The 20,333-nt window shown below is 44.4% G+C and overlaps 2 protein-coding genes and 1 long non-coding RNA gene across 5 annotated transcripts in view; 1 reads left to right on the top strand and 2 right to left on the bottom strand.

Annotated features, from left to right (window-relative positions):
• The window catches only part of USP42 (ubiquitin specific peptidase 42), a 25,610-nt gene extending 9,433 nt beyond the window's left edge, over positions 1–16,177 (bottom strand). For 2 of the 3 annotated variants that reach the window (XM_069983825.1, XM_069983827.1), the window contains exons 1-7: positions 16,025–16,177; positions 11,121–11,349; positions 8,408–8,617; positions 5,482–5,592; positions 4,570–4,672; positions 505–572; positions 336–406 (exon numbers count right to left, since the gene is read on the bottom strand). In XM_069983825.1, the coding sequence (XP_069839926.1) occupies positions 336–406; positions 505–572; positions 4,570–4,672; positions 5,482–5,592; positions 8,408–8,617; positions 11,121–11,340 (783 nt within the window). In that variant the 5' untranslated portion in view covers positions 11,341–11,349; positions 16,025–16,177. Of the gene's footprint in view, positions 1–335; positions 407–504; positions 573–4,569; positions 4,673–5,481; positions 5,593–7,706; positions 7,970–8,407; positions 8,618–11,120; positions 11,350–16,024 lie in introns of those variants that run through there. The other variant, XM_069983826.1, reaches the window with a different exon arrangement.
• LOC138801240 (uncharacterized) lies at positions 15,917–19,360 on the top strand. The gene is made up of 2 exons (XR_011364586.1): positions 15,917–16,291; positions 18,923–19,360. It is a non-coding gene; the product is annotated as an uncharacterized lncRNA (long non-coding RNA).
• PMS2 (PMS1 homolog 2, mismatch repair system component) overlaps positions 17,362–20,333 on the bottom strand; it is a 16,262-nt gene continuing 13,290 nt past the window's right edge. Inside the window, exons 13-15 of the mRNA XM_069983828.1 lie at positions 20,019–20,119; positions 18,921–19,090; positions 17,362–17,675 (exon numbers count right to left, since the gene is read on the bottom strand). Of these exons, the coding sequence (XP_069839929.1) occupies positions 17,535–17,675; positions 18,921–19,090; positions 20,019–20,119 (412 nt within the window). The 3' untranslated portion in view covers positions 17,362–17,534. The remainder of the gene's footprint in view (positions 17,676–18,920; positions 19,091–20,018; positions 20,120–20,333) is intronic.

Genomic DNA, 20,333 nt, shown 5'->3' with positions numbered 1-20,333 from the left:
ACTGACAGTGACACTAACTCTCCCCACCTCAAAGAGACCAATGGAGCATGCGGCTGTGGCAAACAAGCATTCATGTATATGGAGAGGTCAGGAGAAGTGTCTTCTGGCCAAAACAGTTCTTGAAGGTTTAGTCTGTTAGCTTAGGGCAAGTGTGTGATATTTCATTACTGTTGGGGGCCCATCCACAGGTACTGTAGCCACAGCTCCTATTAAAGTGAATAGGAGCCGAGAATGGCCGAGTACCCCAGCGCCACCTCTCTGTTCCTAGTATAGTGCAGACACTGAACAGCACACTAACTATTTATACCTTAACATAAAGGACATGGATGTTTTACCTTTATTTCCAAAGGGATATCTAGATATTCATCATAGGTGTCAGAAACAGATTTACAATTTAGACACTTCACTGTAACGAGAAAAAAAACAAAACACCATTTATATATTTTATATTAATATCGTATTTTTATACAATTTCTGAAATCACAGTTAAGACATACATCTTACCTCGAGAACGAAGACAACCACCAAATATCTGATGTACAAAAGTTGTTGTTTGTGTATGTCTGTCCAAACTAAAACAAAAGGAACACAGATATTAAGCTATGGAGTGAGAATAAAGCCTGTATTATGTACAGATATACATCTGATGAACTGAGCAACACTTTCTCATCTATACACAGACTGATTATTGTGAACAAGCTCCATTTTCCAAAAATTAACCCTGGCGAATGGACCTTTAAAATCTTTCTTCAGAGCAAATCAGATTGATTAAACCACTGATCAGCAGGATATCTGCACTACAAAGTGAACTGGGCGAGGGGAGGTTGGCTTAGTTCACAGTAGTGGCTGGGCCTGTATTCACTAGAGCAGGAGCCGGGCTGCAGTTACAGGTCACCGCCGCCAGGGCTGTGGAGTTGGAGTTGGAGTTAGGTTTGGCTGGAGTAGGAGTCTGAGTTGGAGTTAGGAAAAAAAAATGTACCGATTCCGACTCCAGCTTTCAAAAAAATCTTTAAGGTTACAAACCCACTTGCCGGATCTGCAGCGAGTCTCCATGCTGCGTTTTTGCAGCGAGACTCGCTGCAGATCCCGGCCCTTACTTTTAATGGCAGACAAACACGCAGCAGGGATGTACATCCCTGCTGCGAGTTTGTCTGCAGCCCACCCCATTAACCCCCCGGCCGCCGGAGCTGATACTTCACCTGATCCCGGCTCCGGCGGTTCCCGATGTCTTCAGCAAGCCGGAGCGGGGACCAGGTGAAGTATATGCCCCGGCCGCCCGATCGGCCCCCCCGCCCGATCGCCCTTCCGCACCCCCGGCCGCCCCCCCACAGCCCCGATCGCGCACACGCCCCCCCGCAGCCCCGATCGCACACACGCCCCCCGCAGCCCCGGCCGCCCGATCGGGTGGCCGGGTCTGCTGGGGGGCGTGTGTGCGATCGGGGCTGCGGGGGGGCGATCGGGCGGCCGGGGCTGCGGGCGGCTGGCTGGAGCATATACCTCACCTGGTCCCCGCTCCGGCTTGCTGAAGACATCGGGAACCGCCGGAGCCGGGATCAGGTGAAGTATCAGCTCCGGCGGCCGGGGGGTTAATGGGGCGGGCTGCAGACAAACTCGCAGCAGGGATGTACATCCCTGCTGCGTGTTTGTCTGCCATTAAAAGTATAGGGCCGGGATCTGCAGCGAGTCTCGCTGCAAAAACGCAGCATGGAGACTCGCTGCAGACCCGCCAAGTGGGTTTGTACCCTAAAAAAAAAAATGTAGAATTGAATTTTGATATGAATTTTACAAGTTTTGCTCTTGAATACATATTATGAGCAACATTCTAATAGGACACTGGCCCTATTACATAAGGGGGGGGGGCAGCAGTGTATGAGCAGCAGTGTAATATGAAGATATCCTGTGTAATATAGAGGAGGAGACATAAGTAGTGTAGGGGCCCTATTCCACAGTAACGATAATCGGCCCCATTTGGCCCGATGCGGCCGATTATCGTTAGGTGAAATAGAGAGAACGATCAGCCGATGATCGTGTCATCGGCTGATCGTTCATTTAGGGCCAGACCTAAAATCATCGTTCCCCCACCGCGCATCGCTACGGTGGAATAGCGGTGCACGGCGGGCGACTGACGATTTGACAGGCTGCAGCATCATACAATACCTGTCAGGTCTTCTCCGCGCGGTCTATCTTCAGAATGGCCGGTCAGCTGACAGAGCGCTCAGCCAATCACAGGCCGGGACCGCCGCGGCCTGTGATTGGCTGAGTTTGGCCGGTCAGCTGACCGGCCATTCTGAAGATAGAGCGCGCAGGACCCGGGGATGAAGACAGCGCAGAAAAGAACTGACAGGTAATGTATGATGCTGCAAGGGCATCGGTAACGATGTCCTTGCAGCCCTCGCTCAACGAACATCGGGCGGTGGAATAGGCCCAGTAAACGAGCGGCAATCTAGCAGATCGCCGCTCGTTTACATCGCTGAGCAGTAACCTCTGTCCTCAGTGTGGGGTTTTCTCTCTGGGAGAAGATTGTGTGTTTTTCTTCAGTGTTCTTCTGCAGTGTTCAATGGCTGCAGGTGGTGTGTGTGTGTGTGTGTGTGTGTGTGTGTGTGTGTGTGTGTGTGTGTGTGTGTGTGTGTGTGTGTGTGTGTGTGTGTGTGTATGCGCACGCTATGGCTGCAGTGGGCTGTCTGTGCGATGACTACAGCAGGCTGTGTGTGTGCGCGCTATGGCTGCAGCAGGCTTTGTGTGTGTGCGTGTGTGTGTGCGCGCTCTATGGCTGCAGCAAGCTGTGTGTATGCTAGGACTACAGCAGGCTGTGTGTGTGTGTGTGTGTGTGTGTGTTATGGCTGCAGCAGACTATGTGTGTGCTATGGCTGCAGCAGGCTGGGTGCGTGCGTGGGCCATGGCTGCAGCAAGCTGTGTGTGTTTGCTATGGCTGCAGCAGGGTGTGTGTGAGTGCTATTGCGTGCCCCCACAGTGACCTTCTATATCATTGTGTGACCTCTATATCACTGTGTGACCCCTCTCTATATAACTATGTTTGACCCCTCTCTATATCATTATGTGTGACCTCTCTCTATATCACAATGTCTGACCTCTATATTACAGTGATCTGCCATTGTTAGTAGTATTTCTGTGTATATGGTGAATATTTAGTTAGAAACATAGAAGATTGTCAGCAGGAAAAGACCACCTGCTCCATTTAATCTAGTTCTGAGTTGTTCAGGACATGAAGGATGGAGACTAGCTGCATCCACTGCACACACAGGAAAAGATGCTTTATATGTTTCCTTATTCCCTCAGAAGTTGCCCCAGGATCATGTAGGACATTAGGGAGAAGCTGCTGAGCCAGTGTGATAAATAACTCCCCTGGTATATGACTGGCCATTTATAAAGGAGCAGGAGTCGGAGTCGGTCCTGATAAAATTCAGGAGTCGGAGCTGCGGCTTACCGACTCCACAGCCCTGACCGCCGCTACACAAATGAACAAAGAGAAACTGCTTCTGACCCAGTTACTGGGTAGTGCAGATGCCAAACAGCTGATCGTGCCGGAGCTAGGTGTCGGCATCCAGTCGGCCAGTGACTGATGAACTATTGCGTGGATTCAGCTATTTTGCCCAGAAAGCATCTAATTAAACCAATGTGTAACATAACCTCATACCCACTCACAATAGCATATCAGCTTGTAGAGCTATGATGTTCAGTGTCTAACTCCTTTATCTCCCTGGTGGGAGATTTACAGTTTTGGTGTGGGCAACATCCCCCAACATCATGTAGCCCATCCTAGTGTTGTCAGTAAGTACAAAGCTGCAGATATATGATTGTGTCCCCGCTGTAATTGTTTTATTAGCAAAGTCTGTGTCACTATCTCAGGAGGATTATACTACCGTAGCCCATTATAAAGATTTATAAAAGTGAAACTATGAGCAAGTTAATTGTTTTTAACCTGCTGATATGTCCTTAAAGCGCACAGGAAGTTGAGGGCAAGTTCCTTACCTTCATCCTTGGCGCTGTTTTCAAGTACTTTGCTGTTCAATCCATATGCTAATGAGGCGTTTCGTGCATTGGGGGCCGAGCTAAAACCCACAATGCGTTGATCAGCCCCAGCCAGCCCACCCCTTCCAATAAACATTGGGGGCAGTGCTCTGCAGTGACTTTACTCCCCATAGAGTTGGATAAATATTAATTAGGTGGGGCGGGCTCGCTGGATCAGTTGTCCCGCCCCCAGTGCACCAAAGTACCTCATTGGGATATGTACTCAACTACAACAGTACATGAAAATGGCACAGAGGGACATATAGTTTCCCTTTAAAAGTTACTGGTAAAATACTACAGAATTTGGCCTTTTGTTTATACCTACATGTACATTTTAACCCCTTCGTGACCACAGCACCATAATACATAAAAAAGGATGTCATGAAGCAGAACAAACTAACAGCGACATGCATTTTCATCACTGGTTAGTAACAGTGGTGTTGTCGAAGCAGACTACTACAGCCATTTCAATAGGAAGCTGCATAACCATACTGCACAAGGTAGGACTTGTTGTATTGTTGTAGATTGGGCATCACTTACTTTGAGCAACCTCTGAGACAGGATTTTTGCATTTCCTCTACGGTATATCTAAGAAATTCATGAGCATCTTCTTGGCTTCCATAACGAAAGTGCTTTGCAATACCTAGAACAAAGACAAAGTGTGATTATTAACTACTGCACTACTAATCTTGGAGTATGCAACGGCCTATTATACAATAAATAACGAGCAAAAACAAATCACAATGCACTGACTGCTGTCATATCTAGTGCTAAAATTATGTATATTAGGCTGTGGGACAGTGATGGCTAACCTTGACACTCCAGCTGTGGCAAAACTACAATTTCCATCATGCCTGAACAACCAAAGATATGGATTTGACTGCCCAGGTATGATGGGAATTGTAGTTTTGCCACAGCTGGAGTGTCAAGGTTAGCCATCACTGCTCTAGGATGTGGGAAGTGCACAATCTGGCCTTCTGGCTAGTAGGCAAAGCTGCTTGCAGGTGTAAAAAAAAAAAATAAAAAAAAAAATCAAATCTATTTTTAAACAAAGTGAGGCTTATGATCTGAACAAGAGAATTCTGGCAAGTACAAAAACACAAGCCACAAGTCTAAGAGCCTTGAAATCAAACATAATTGATCCTTCTCTCCCATGACATTATCTGCCGAGGGAGAGTTGTGTGGCCCGCATACAGTCACTAAACCACCGAAATCTGATAAGTATGTAGCATTAAGTATTGCATGCCTAACGGACCTTTCAGACTATGATGAAGTGAAAGTGTCAGAATTAGCGAGCAGCCAGAAAGTCAAGCGCACTGCTGCTACACACTCTACCTGGCTCTATCTTTATATCGCAGTGGGTCTCAGCAATCAATAACTTTTGACAGGTGAAAAGTTATTCATAATGACAAAACAGCAAGTTCATAGGCAACAATAATGATGGAAACTTACGTCTAAGATCATTGATAACACTAGTAGGCTTGATGACTCCTCCAGAATTACAAAGGGCTTGAGCTACATGAGATTGCATCACACACATCATACAGAAATCTTGTTCTCGACCTGAAAGTTAATGCATGAAAGAAAGCCATAAGCAGCCAGAAAAAGAGAATTGTTAAATATTACATTATAACAAAGGCAATGGACTGTTTAAGCACATTGGGAGAATTCAGAGAGCCCGTAACCTGCAGCTCTTCAGATATTCTGCCTGTTGGACTTTGTGGACTAGGAGCTCTAATAGCAACTTACATCTGCTCACCCTAATATAATCTAGGAGGTAAATAATAACTAAAAAGTGGATTAGGCCATTTTCAGTGTAAAAAGACAAAGATTTCTTTATAGAGGATGCATCCTCTCTTCTGGCATGTCACTTGTAGGAAATACAGAAACTTTACTTTTTGGAACAATATAAGTAAGAAAGTTCCCAATTTATTCACACATTCCTGGAAGAATCATCAGAAGAACGACATAGAAGCAGAGTTCTTTATAAAACACCACCTCCAATCATCACATATAGCTTCACTCCCCAGCATGGCATTCCACCCAACCTTCTGTTTACAACAGACAGGTTCCCATATAATCTATAAAGCCTGTCTCCTGCCATCAGTCAGACTGAGGGCTGAATATGGAAGCTGTATGCATCACCGGGCTATTGCCAACAATCAGGGAGTAACTGTGTAACACATCAAAAGTTAAATTTAAAATGGCACTAATGCTTTAAAAGGGAACCAATCAGCTCCTTGGTGGAGTGTGAATTGGCCCCAGTACCTAATAGCTGCCGGGCAAGGCAATTTAAAAAAAAAAAAAAAAAAAAAAAAAAAAAAGAGACAACACAACACACCACACATCTTTAATCTTCGGTCCCATCTCCCAGTAACTAGGCTTTAAGGGGAGCTTCAGCTGCATGTAGTCTTGCTGCCTTCACCCTCTTCCCAGCCACTCACACATGATTGGCAGGCTGAGGGGTGGCCTTTGCATTAATTTGCCAGGGCTCAGGCTGCTTATCAAGCGTGAGTGGACAGGAAGAGGGCAGAGGCAGCTCCACCCCAATGCCTAGATATCGGGGAGGCGGAACTTTCAGGTTCAATGAAAAAACAAAAATGCTAATACTGTACAAATCGGACTACTTAAGGGCTGTGAACGGCCATTTTTTTAAAAGTAAGTGTCCCATTGAATTCAATTTTTACAAGGTCGCAAAAGAAGAAAAAAATAAATAAATAAATTTGTGTTTGTACACAGCCTTAGTTTTTCAACACAAACTCAGATTGTGGGCAGAGGTAACAGAATCCTGAAGGACAGCTCAATCAGGCTGGATATGTTTTTGCACAAAGAATATTAATAAAAAAAACAAAAAAGTATTTTCTAAAAAAGACATGTCAGGAGAGCGGACAGCTCATCGGTAAGTGGGAATACTTTGTAGCAAATACCTTTGGATTTTAAGTGACTGGATGTTACAAGCGATACAATTTGCTTTAGTAAGAATGAAATGCTGTTAGTCTACACCCATAGGCAGCTCAATTTTTCTAGTATTAGAGCTCTGAACTCTCTTCCTTGGCTGTAATTACTGCTAGTACACAAGCACTGTTGACAAATCTAGTCTAGTACATTAGACTAGCCTTAGTGCTTTATCTATAATATCAGCCCTTGCATCGGATCAAATAATGATTGAAACATAACTATAGTAATATCTATTAACTCCTCCTTTAAGCACAAGAATCAGGTCTGCCAATGAGCAGGACATGTTATCAGTGGCTATAAATACCACAAAGAAACCCTGGAGGTATACAGGTATGGGGTCTCTTAGCCAAGGACAGCTATAAAGTGTTCACAACAGGAAAGACGGAAAAAAGTGCAAGAGCAGCATTATCAGGGAAATGTATGAAAAATATAGAAAGTGTCTCAGTGCAGAAAACCCCCCAAAGCATTCACATGAATAGATCCCATACCTGTATTCATCTCAAGAATTGGGGTTTATGGGTAAATAGGCACAATGTATTAGACTGCAGCAGGATGACATCACTTATGTAGGGCATGGACGGGCTATGTGGGCTTATAGAATCAGGGGTCACTCAGTTTGAACTGTTCCACCATAATAATGTTTGGTATAGAAACAAATCAATAGAAAATATTATTTAAGGGGGGTAGCTGTTGGACATTGATGTGCAGAAAATATATACCTGCCCAAAATGGTGGCTGTATCATCCAAATCCTGGGCTGCTCCTTGAGTCCAGGGCCAAAAAACTCCAAAATAGCTTGTAGGTGATGAAGAGCAAGATAACGTGAGCATTTGCTCTCCTGAGACTTTGCTCAAGGATGGACTTAAGTGTCGCAGCACAGCAGGGCAAGTTTGCTGACACTGGCAAGGATTATAGTGGACAAGTTTAGCAAAAGGTTGCAATCTTGCTTGAAGCCAGTGCTGCTTAGCATCAAGAACTTACAGCTAGAAACATTAAAGGAAACGGGAGATCAGAGTAGAAATTGAATTGAAAGAAAAACAACCCACTTTCCTCCAATTTCCCTTGCTGCAGGCTTTCAGTCAGGTAAAAGTATTCTGATTCCCACTGGGATACATTTAGACTGGATGTATAATAGGACTAAAGAATGAGCAAAGATAAAAAAATTATAAAATTTTTGTTAGGAGATGCGTCTGTAGGACACCATGCTACGTATAATACTAATACTGATGTCACAGCCTAAAACAGGAGCAAATAACCATCTGATCATTGGCCTACAGCACCCAGCATCCTATCGCTCATGGTACTGTGAATAACATGTCATGATTGGTGTTGCAGCAATGAAAGCTGAACAGGAGGTTGCCCACTCAGGACCTCACTAACCAGCTGAGCAAACAGAAAAGTGTATCAGAAGTCATACTCACAAGTCTTGGAGTGCTCTCGAGAGAGCATGTAGTTAGCTAGAGGTGCAGTGTATGTTAAACACTGCAGAACCGAGTTCACAAAGCAAGTATTGCCAAGGTTTTGGAGACCGGCTCCAACCTTTTGTATCCGCTGCCATTTTAGTCTCAGTTTCTCTGCTGGGAAAAGGATCTTCTGTGGAGCATTTATTCCATCTCCCGGAACGGCCAAAGCTAAAAAATAAAACATTTGCAAGGTCAATGACTTTTATTTTAAAGGAAATCTTTGTCCAAATCATCATGTGAAGAGAATGCAGAATTAAATAAGTATCATTTCAAGCAAATCACATCAACACCTTAGAAGGGGTCTTCCCAAGATTAACCTTAAAGAGTCACTGTCGTATTTTTTTTTTTTGCAGAAATCAATAGTCCAGGCGATTTTAAGAAACTTTGTAATTGGGTTTATTAGCCAAATCTGCCATTATCTGCATGTAAAAAGCCTTTTCCCAGGTCCCCCCCTCCTTCCTCTTTTTCATCCACTCTGAAAAATCTGAAAATTGTGACTTGTTGCAGGAGACGTACCCTGTCTGCTCTAGGGAGAGGGGAGGGGGGAGGAGGAAGGAGGGAGTTAGCCGGCAGCAGAAAGCAGATAACAGAGGATTACAGGCACGGAGCTGGGTGACAGCTGTAATCCGAGCTCAGACAGGTCACTGGTGACTGTCACAGGAGATATCCCGTGAGGGATTTGTAGATTAACTCTTTGTTGTCCTGTTTTGGTCTTTTCTTTAGCTCTCTCCATAGGAGAACAATGAAGACAGGGGGGAGAGCTTCAGACTGCTTTTTCATGATAAAAATGCATTTTTCGGATAATAAACCCAATTACAAAGTTTCTTAAAATCGCCTGGACTATTGATTTCTGCAAAAAAAAATTTCACGACAGTGACACTTTAAAGCGATATGGTCATCCCATCTTTCCTCTGTGCTGTTATTGGCACCATCAGTTACAGTGTCACTAAGGCGGGGCTTAGCATCTGGTTTAACGTATCCTTGGCCCTCGCCTTAGTGACACTGTAACTGATGGCACTAATAACAGCACATTATCCACTGAGTAGACAATGATCATAGAAGAAATGCTCGTGATATTTGATGCAAGTGCTCTTGTGCACAATTTTATTTTTGCATAAAGTGCTCGACTTAGCTCCGCTGGATCCGGATCACCGCATGGTCTCTCCCTGGTTCCATTGTCCGGCTCTCACCATCCCCGACTCTGCTCGGACCTCAGCCACCCCCTGACCTCCTGTTACCAATGAGCTGACCTCCATTACTCCGCTACCCACATACTGCAACAACTAACACAGACCCCTGATAAAGGCGTCACCACCAAAACGTCGGAATTAATGTCTGTGACTACACTTTATGCCAAAATAAAATTGTGCACAAGAGCACTTGCATCAAATATCACGAGCATTTCTTCTATGATCATTGTCTACTCAGTGGGTAATTTTCTGACAAGAATACCTCTACTTTCCACTTGGTATAATCAGACTGAGTGTTAGTCCTTATGCCTATACTACTAATAACAGCACAGAGACAGAAAAAATGGGGTCATAGCAGCACTTCAAACATTGGTGCCATTTAAAAAAAACAAGTCTGGAGAAGAACTTCACTGGGAGCTTCTATGATGGCTCGCTGCAGGAGAACGGGTATTTGCACACTGAGAAAAACACATGGAGGACTTGAGGTGGATTCCGCTGCTCCTCCCCAAGCGCTCCTGCTTCACTCTCCGTCTCTGCCATAGACTCCGCCTTTCCCAAAAAATGAGCCCTTCCATTCTTTGGGCAGAGGGAGAAATCTGCCTAACCATAGAATAGAGTCTATGGTAAAGGTGGAAAGTGAAGCAGAAGCGCGCACGGATGAGCAGTGGAATCCACCGCAAGTCCGCCACGTGTTTTCCTCAGTGTGCACAACTACAGAAAATCTCCTGCAAAAGGAGAAGGGCACGTATAAAAAAAAGAGAGGCAATGAAGGTGTAAGGCATGTATGCTCTTAACCCAGCGCTGCAAGAATAAACGAGGAAAACGGCCCCTGGCATAGAATCAACCTACAGAACAATACCAAAGGTTTGGAGGGGAGAATTAAGATTCACTTTAAGGGTACAAACCCACTTGACGTATTTGCAGCGTGAATCAGTCTTAAAAATATGCAGGCAAAACGCAGGTTGGCTTTATACAATTGTTCTGCGTTAAAATACGCAATTGCGTATTTTTGAAGCGTGAAGCTACATGCGTTTTTCGCACAGGTTGTTAACAACTGATGCTTTGCTAACAACAAGCTTCACGCTTCAAAAATACGCAATTGCGTATTGTAACGCAGAACAATTGTATAAAGCCAACCTGCGTTTTGCCTGCTTATTTTTAAGACTGATTCATGCAGCAAATACGTCAAGTGGGTTTGTACCCGAAGCAGTCGATTACCTGTAATGGAATAGTAATGTTTTTAAAAGTGCCATTGTATTGCAAAAATCAACCTATTCTGCAATCTCTGCTACGTTCATAGCATAATGCATTACTGATCAACCCAAACATATACACTTTTCCTTCACCTTACAACTGAATGTGGAAGGGGACAGAGATAAATATATAATACTATCATATTGGCAAATAGCTTTATAGCAAAGTATGGCCATTCCTTCTCCTTTAAGACATGAAAACAAAAGAAGACATTAGGCTGGTCTTACGTGGATCGGTCTGCTCTGAAGGCACAGGCTTTTCAGGAACATAGGAGCTTGAGTAGACGGCAGCACCAGGTACTGGTCCAAGAGAGATTTTAGCTGGGGACGATACGATGCCCCAAATGGGCGAACCTGTGTCTTTGTCTCCCGATGACGGCGCCATTGGCTTGTAAAGCTGGTTCCGGCATGCTGCAGTGACGGAAGAAACTTTATCTATGATGGTCATGGTTTGACACTGGGGAAAAAGTAAAATAAAGACATTATAACCAAACACAGAAATAAGGAGTCATTTCACTTATACTGCACAGAATATATTATGGAAATGACTGCATCACCATCAGATATCATACATACCACATACTAGTTTCCATCAGCATGTAGGTTACAGCTGCCCATTAACATATGACGTCTTTATTCTCCGCCACATGAAAGCATGCATGATCATTGTGGACGGATAAGTGGCGGTCACCAGTCTCTAGTATTGCTCATCAATCAGCACACTGACATCCAAGTATCACCACCAATCTAACATGTAAGCTTACCTAATATCTGTACAGACCCATACACAGATCTTAATGATTTAATATGAATGGGCAGATATCTGTGTGAGCTATACAAAAAAAAATCCCGGCTAGTCACTTTAAAGCAAATCTGGAAAAAGTTTAATGACAGGTACACTTTAATTTAAAAAGAAATACTAAAGTATTGGGATACATTACATTATAACTATAGAAGCTTTGAGGACATCCCTTTAGAACTAATATGGAGTAAGGCAGCCCTTAGCAGTTCTACCAGCTTCCATTCTTTTTAGAAAACCATCCATACCCTCCACCGGTACAACAACCAAGCCGTTGCAGTGAAGCAGATTTTTCTAAATAGATATTTCAGTAACATATTAGAAAGTGATGTTAACACCTCTAAGGAGAGAGACAGCAGAATCAATACTGACCAATATGACCACCACCAGTATTCACGACTGTGGTCCTTTTGGAGACCCTTTGGGGAGTGTACCTTAAAGTGTCACCGATCACACTATCGGACTGGCAGCACCACTGGATACACACACAATAAAAGCATTCATAGCAAACCTTTGTTGCCTAGGTTTTTTATTTCCATAAAAACTGCCTTTATTTGGGATGTGAATAATGTTAAGGAGGTGGGGACTCAGGTTCCTTGGAAATCTTTGGTAGCTCAGAGTCAGCATAGATTCACAGCGCATGGTTTTCAGCTGCAGATATATAATATTACGAGGGACACTAAATAATGATTCCTTTATTCGTATAGCACCAACTGATCTGCAGCACTTGATGTAGATTTGTGGATTTTGGCCTCTGTCGCCATTAGGGCTCACACACTAAACTTGCCTCTTTGCATGTTTTGGGTGTGGGAGGAAGCAAATGCTCTTAATAAGCAATATATGCCCTTTGTTACACTTATTTCTACCCTCAACAACTAGTAAAAACTACTGTTTAATTGCTTCCCGCTATGTAATAGCTGATGAGTTTCCTGATGGGTCACAATGAAGGTTGAAATCTAAAATAATTGGTCTCGATCTGATTTTTATTTATTTTAGCACAAACCAGGTATTAACAGGATGTCTATGTTTCTAGATAACCTTCACTTTTGATTTTGCAACTTAGAATCAGTGTACGGACCAGCTGTGCTCCTTGCCGGCAGCTGCTACTGTTTCATCAGGAAACAGAGTGTCCTGCTCTATTCCCACAGCTCCGTCTCCAGTATGGGCAGAACATTGTCTCCTAAGGAGGAACAGATAGGAGCAGCCGCCAGCATGGATCATGGCTGGACTCTGCAGTGACAAAGCCACAAAACCTAAAGTGAAAGTAACTTTTCATGCAAGCAGCGGGTGGATCGTGCCCTGTAGCAGTAATAAAATGCAGAATTTCAGGAAACCGGCGCTAAGTAGTAAAGAAAATTACCTATATTCCCAGGGCCCATACACTATAGGGACACAACAGGCAACGTTCTTCTATCCTGCTGTTATTTCCCTTTAAATAAAACTTTTATAAACTAAAAAGAGCTGATCCCAACAAAGTAACCAATGGAAACACCTTACTGTTTTGTCTAAGGGTCCATTTACACAGAAAGATTATCTGACAGATTATCTGCCAAAGATTTGAAGCCAAAACCAGGAACAGACTATAAACAGATCAGGTCATAAAGGAAAGGCTGAAATTTCTCCTCTTTTCAAATCCATTCCTGGCTTTGGCTTCAAATGTGTGGCAGATAATCTTTCTGTGTAAATGGACCCTAATGGTGCGTTTACACAGAAAGATTTATCTGACAGATTTTGGAAGCCAAAGCCAGGAATGGATTTGAAAAGAGGATAGATCCCAGTCTTTCCTTTATGACCTGATCCCTGTTTATAGTCTGTTCCTGGTTTTGGCTTCAAAGATCTGTCAGATAATTCTGTGTGTGTAAACGCACCATCACAGGATTCAATCATGCCTTGTGACAAATTATACGATAGCCCAACGCACTGCAAGTATGTTATAGAATGCTTTGTAGATACGATCACATTCTGTCCAAATACAGACGCTCTAAAGCTCATGTGAGCAATATAGGCCCATATAGACTCAGCACAGGCACTCTAACCAGCAGCAATGCCCAGTGTTCTGATATACACTCACCGGCCACTTTATTAGGTACACCTGTCCAACTGCACGTTACCACTTAATTTCTAATCAGCCAATCACATGGCGGCAACTCAGTGCATTTAGGCATGTAGACATGGTCAAGACAATCTCCTGCAGTTCAAACCGAGCATCAGTATGGGGAAGAAAGGTGATTTGAGTGCCTTTGAACGTGGCATGGTTGTTGGTGCCAGAAGGGCTGGTCTGAGTATTTCAGAAACTGCTGATCTACTGGGATTTTCATGCACAACCATCTCTAGGGTTTACAGAGAATGGTCCGAAAAAGAAAAAACATCCAGTGAGCGGCAGTTCTGTGGGCGGAAATGCCTTGTTGATGCCAGAGGTCAGAGGAGAATGGGCAGACTGGTTCGAGCTGATAGAAAGGCAACAGTGACTCAAATAGCCAACCGTTACAACCAAGGTAGGCAGAAGAGCATCTCTGAACGCACAGTACGTCGAACTTTGAGGCAGATGGGCTACAGCAGCAGAAGACCAAACCGGGTGCCACTTCTTTCAGCTAAGAACAGGAAACTGAGGCTACAATTTGCACAAGCTCATCGTAATTGGACAGTAGAAGATTAGAAAAACATTGCCTGGTCTGATGAGTCTCGATTTCTGTTTGAACATGACAATGAGTTCACTGTACTCAAATGGCCTCCACAGTCACCAGATCTCAATCCAATAGAGCATCTTTGGGATGTGGTGGAACGGGAGATTTGCATCATGGATGTGCAGCCGACAAATCTGCAGCAACTGTGTGATGCCATCATGTCAATATGGACCAAAATCTGAGGAATGCTTCCAGCACCTTGTTGAATCTATGCCACGAAGAATTGAGGCAGTTCTGATGGCAAAAGGGGGTCCAACCCGTTACTAGCATGGTGTACCTAATAAAGTGGCCGGTGAGTGTATTGCCAGCTAGAATATTTGCAGCAGTTTGCTGTACAGCTCTACAGTAGCTGTGGAATCAGACCAGGCAGGCGGCCGTCACCCAACAAAGTGAGAAGTGTTAAATTGCTGACTACTACGAAGGCACAAAGTGTTGTCGGCAGTTGCAGATCTGTGATTGTGGACATGTGAATGGAGCCTGTGTCACTCTGATCCTTGTATTTCCCCATTTTCCGCCTTCTGTCTCACTGCCCAGATTTATTAATGTACAGTACAAAACGATCCGATGTTCCTATCACAACCAATCACAACTCTGCTTTCATCTTCCAAATTACTCTGCTCCGATTCAAAAACTTTCCCCGCTGCTGACATGGTACAGACACATCATGCCAGGCAGGAAAACTATCCATTACTGCGCTTCCCCGTCCACAAAATTTACGGATGTGTGAATGTGGCCTTAACCCACATCAGCCAGAAAAGAAGGGAGCTGACACACCACTTGAAGTGAAAGCAATGGTGGCTACTGTATTCACCCAACTCATGAAGTAGCCACAGATTACTTTCACTTCAAGTGTTGTCTCAGCTCCATTTGATTCAGACAGGTAAAGAACGGACTGGTTTCTTGCCACCCAATACATCCCAGCAATTGTCATGAGACTATCAGTGTTGGTCACTAGGGTGTGTTCACACCATCAGGCTTTTAATTACAATTACTGAATGCAGAGCCAGGTAAGTAAATGTAGTGCATGTGTAGGGAAGAAACTCTGGCCTGTATCCAATAACAAACATTACCTTGTGAACACACCCTAATCAGTATATATACACAGACAGATGCTAGTATATGCAGGTGTGTACATATATAGGAAACCACATCACCCAGCACTGTATGAAAAAAAAAAAAATTATATATACATACACACACATATATACCTGCAGCTACCCCCAGCCTCAGGTTGCCCAGCACTGTGTGTGTAATATATATATATATATATATATATATATATATATATATATATATATATATATATATATATTATATATATATATATATATATATATATATATACACACACACACCTGTCCCTGTGCTCACCGTCGCACGTCTCCCGCCCCGCACACTATGAGGCCTCAGGCGCCTCCATTGCCGCCCTGCGTTCCGTCACGTAGCCCCCGCTGCAGCCATTAGACACTGGGAGCTGACAGCTCAGCCACCTGACTGGCAGCGCGGGGCCGGTACAATGGGCAGAGCAGCAGGAGGGCCTACAGAGCCGGCGCAGGCCTCACCATGGCGACCAGCCCCTCGCCGCGCTGCGGCCCCACTCCGGTGTATGTGCCGGCACACCACGCCCCCTGACGCCGCGTCCACATTACCTCGGGTGGCGTAACCGACTTAGATTCGCCGAGCGTCTCCGACCACCTCCATAGCCGCCTCTTTCTGCCGGGGGAAGTGCTCGGACAACGACGTTCTCCTTACACCGCCTATATCCGGGTAACCACGGAAACGAGGCGGAACGCTGGAAATGGGTGGAGCTCCGTCACTACGTCATGCCGGGCCTGTCCCGGCATCCAATCACGGCCCTTCACTTTCTATTGCCCGTGTGTAAAACAAAGGCGTCGGCGCCTGCCTATCCTAGAGAGGTACATTGGTGACGTCACAGTCATGTGACCTTATTTCACCACCTCGTTGAGAAACCTGTTTGAATGCTCCGTATTGTGTAGACTACGATGGGCGGGTCCCTCCTAATACCGCACGTGTGACCAAGACCTATTCAGCTAGGTCAGGGATGGGGAACCTTCGGCCCTCCAGCTGTTGCAAAACTACAATTCCCATCATGCCTGGGCAGCCGAAGCTTTAGCTTCGGCTGCCCAGGCATGATGGGAATTGTAGTTTTGCAACAGCTGAAGGGCCGAAGGTTCCCCATGCCTAAGCTAGGTTAGCTAGGGATTTTCTGCAAAAAAATTCCTCCATTTATAAAACTTAAGAAGTAATTAGTTGCTGTGTGTTACCCATAGCAACCAATCAGATCAGCTTTCATTTTAAAGCTGTGCTTAGTTGCTATGGGTAACAGACCATCAATTTCCAGAATCTGCAGATTTTGATTAGAATTTACAGGGATTTTACAGCATCTATTGATTTCAATGGGAGAATCAATGCAGAAACACACAGGCCCAGGGGAGATATTACTTAGGGTCCATTTACTGATAAAGATTATCTGCCAAAGATTTGAAGCCAAAGCCAGAAACAGAATATAAACAGGGAACAGGTCATAAAGGAAAGCCTGAGATTTCTCCTCTTTTCAAATCCATTCCTGGCTTTGGCTTCAAATCTTTGGCAGATAATCTTTCTGTGTAAATGGCCCCTTAGTGTTAAAGTGAATGTACCATCAGGGCCCGGGCTGAAGCCCCAGTTGGAGGAAACCCTAGCTTCTCTATGATACGGCTCCATTGATTCTAATGGAGCCATACCATAGCGTGGCAGGGTGCTTGACCCACTGGGGGTGCTTAAGCCTGGGCCCTGATAGTACATTCACTTTAATACCATGGCCTGCAGCGCTGTTCTGTCCCAGTATATTAGCAGCAGAAAGCACCTCGAATGTTTCGGAATGGAGTTCGCTGCAGTACACCACAGTATATGTTGGCATCTCAAACGTTGGGATGGTTGGCTATCATGGCTAGCACTCTATACATAACCAATGAGAACATAGGCAAAGGCTTATAAAAAATATTTATTTCAAAATATCAACAAATACAAAATAAAACGTTAAACTTGGGCCGTGTAAAATGACTATTTTTCCATAAGAACGTATAAAATACAACCTGTTATTAGATAAAACACATGCAGAACTACAGAGGTCACTACTGTATGTATTGCCTCTGTAACTCAGAAGTCGATCATATCCAGGCTGGCCAGGTGCCTCATCGTCGGCCTCCCATGGGGGCAATTCCACGGCTGCTCAATTTCTCCCATGTGTGCCACCAGTTTCTTCATTTCCTGAGGGGTTAAGGCTGTTCCGATCATCACCTGTCAGCAAAAAAAGAGACCATGAATCCTCACCCAACAGCAGTACCACCACTAGTAAGCTCCAGCAGAGGATCATGGTATAATGATAACAATTTTTGTTGACTTTCCCTTCTACAGCCTCCTGCAGTGTGCTAATAGCTACTAAGCCAGTCACACAGCCTTTTTCTGGTAGGTTTTATCAGCCCTTCTCTCCTGTGATTTGTAATCTGTAATTTGTAATGAGCCCCTTTAGGCGAGGAGAGATGAGATCTGTCAAAGCAGCTTCTTTTTACTTTCATTATAGAAAACTTTGGGCATGTCAAAGAGGCATGAGAAAAGTTTTGATCAGTCTGGGTCTCAGTGTTCAGACCCTGACCGATCGTGAGAACGTGCCGGGATAAGACCACGAAAAGCACAATCCTCTCCCGTCTCTGTGTCACATGATCAGCCGGGCTTGGACTGATAGCCATTGTAAGTCTGTGGAGCCTGGCTGATTTCGCTGACACAGAGCGGGGAGCTCCAGCGTGGTCTTGTCCCAGCTTGTTCTCACAATCGGTACAAGTCTAAACACTCGGATTCGGACCCATCAAAACCTTTGACATGTCTCTGTACATTGGTTTTAAGTGTTGTTGCAAATAAATAGAACACGGGAAAGTCCTTCTGTAAACCGTGGCCTAGTTCCCGCGCATGGCGCCAGTCAGTTACCAAGCACTGTCCCGGGCTGAAGCACTTGAGGTAGACCGGCCTACCCCCAGTGGAAGGAAACACCCTCCCCTCTGTGATGCGGCTCTATTAGAATCAATGGAGCCACGTCAGAGGGGAGGGGGTTTCTGCCCACTGGGGGCAGGCCGGTCCACCTCAAGTGCTTAAGCCCGGGCCACTGCTCAGTATTAAACTGGTGTCGTGCTTGAGAACTGGGCTGCGGTTCAAAAAAAGGAACGGCTTCCCCACACCGGCGCCGTTCTATTCATGTGCAACACAAAGTGAATGTTCCTGATGGTACATTCGCTTTAACTAAGCCAAGACTCATGGCAAAAAAATTTTTGTACCACGATAAAAACAAATGCCTTCAAAAGTAACTTTTAAAAGTTTTTCCTAGTACTTTTAACTGACTGCTGGATATAATGTTAGAACAGGCCAGCGGTACACACTGGGTCACTCGTGGTGGGAGCAGGGAGCAATGTATATAGGTGACAGGTTCTCTTTGGATTTAGTCTCTTGCCGTGAACACTACAAATAACTGAAGACACAACTTGTTTCACTTACAGATTTCCTGCACGCTCTTGAGGCGAACATCTGCTGTACCCGAGACGGTCTGCACATAACTCCTGGAGAGTCACTCAGCATAAAGATTAATTCTTCAATGTCCTGCTGGCCAAAGGTCCAATTTTTGCTGGTCGGTAAAGAAACTAACTTTACTCTTTCCATGATGGGAGCTTAAAACATAAAAGAGATATTATCAGCCTGTGAACTCCAATTCACAGTAATAAATGGGTTCTCCAGGATTACAAAAAAAGCCAGCTACTTGCTTCCAAAAAACAGCACCACCCCTGTCCTCAGGTTGTGTGTGGTATTGCAATTCAGCTCCATTTCCTTTAAAAGAACGGAGCTGCAAAACCCACACCCAAACTGAGGAGAGGAGAGGTCCCATTTCTAGAGGGAAGTGGCAATGTTTCTCTAAGCCTTGGAAAACTCTTTAAAAGGGGTTTGAGGTTAAATTTCTTTATATTTAAAGGGGTATTCCCATCTCAACTAATATAGTTATACTTGTAGAGCTCATCGCTAGAGATGAGCAAATTTATAATATTAACAAAAAAGTTAAGCTCTGTGTTAACTCAGCAGTCTTGCCTTTGAACTTCGTGCTGCTCCGATCAGGAGCTGGGAAAAGCTGGATCCAGTAATGGGAAACTTCTCCCAGTTTCCCGGGATTGGATCCAGCTCTTCCAGGCATCCGGAAGGGCGCAGAGTTAAAACTACATTCATGCCTCCTTCTCCTGATATGCTGCTCTTTACTCCTCTTGTTATCAGGTCGTTCTCTGGGTTACCGACCACCTCTCTTCTGTAAAAGCAGTGGTCTGGTGGGTGCATATAGCTACAGAGTTACAGAGGGAGTACAGCTTTGTGACACTCACTGTAACTACCTGGCATACAGCAATCATATGAGTGGCAGCCAGAAGCTAAGCTGTATACCCATCACTCACTGAGCACTGTGTATACACTGATAGAGCAGGCAGGGATAGTTCTCTCTGGAGAGCCCAGCTGCCACAGACAATCCTCCCTTGTAGCGGACCCAGTTACTATATGTATATGAAACCCTGGATGATTCATAGAGAGACAAAGAGAAGAACCGATCCTCATACATACCATCTTCATCAAAGATGAAATCAAATCCATTTTTCTTGAATATTTCTATATTGTCCATCAGAATTGTCTCATTCACAGCAGTTAAATTTAGTTTCTGTGGCCTGAAATGACACATGCAATAATATAATATAATGGTGAGAAGTCGTGATGCCTTTTTGCCGTATCTCTCACTGTATTAAAGGGTCAGATATAACATAATAACTAATGAGAAAATAAAGTCAGTGACCATTTATAGTGGTTGTTCTGCAATTAGTTAATAGGAAAGAGCTGCCCCCCATACATACATACATACATACACCATCAGAGTGGAGTGTG

This window comes from Dendropsophus ebraccatus, chromosome 9, assembly GCF_027789765.1.
Source record: "Dendropsophus ebraccatus isolate aDenEbr1 chromosome 9, aDenEbr1.pat, whole genome shotgun sequence".
Taxonomy (NCBI): domain Eukaryota; kingdom Metazoa; phylum Chordata; class Amphibia; order Anura; family Hylidae; genus Dendropsophus; species Dendropsophus ebraccatus.
The sequence above is the reverse complement of the archived record's forward strand: the minus strand, read 5'-3'. Positions and strand labels throughout refer to the sequence as shown.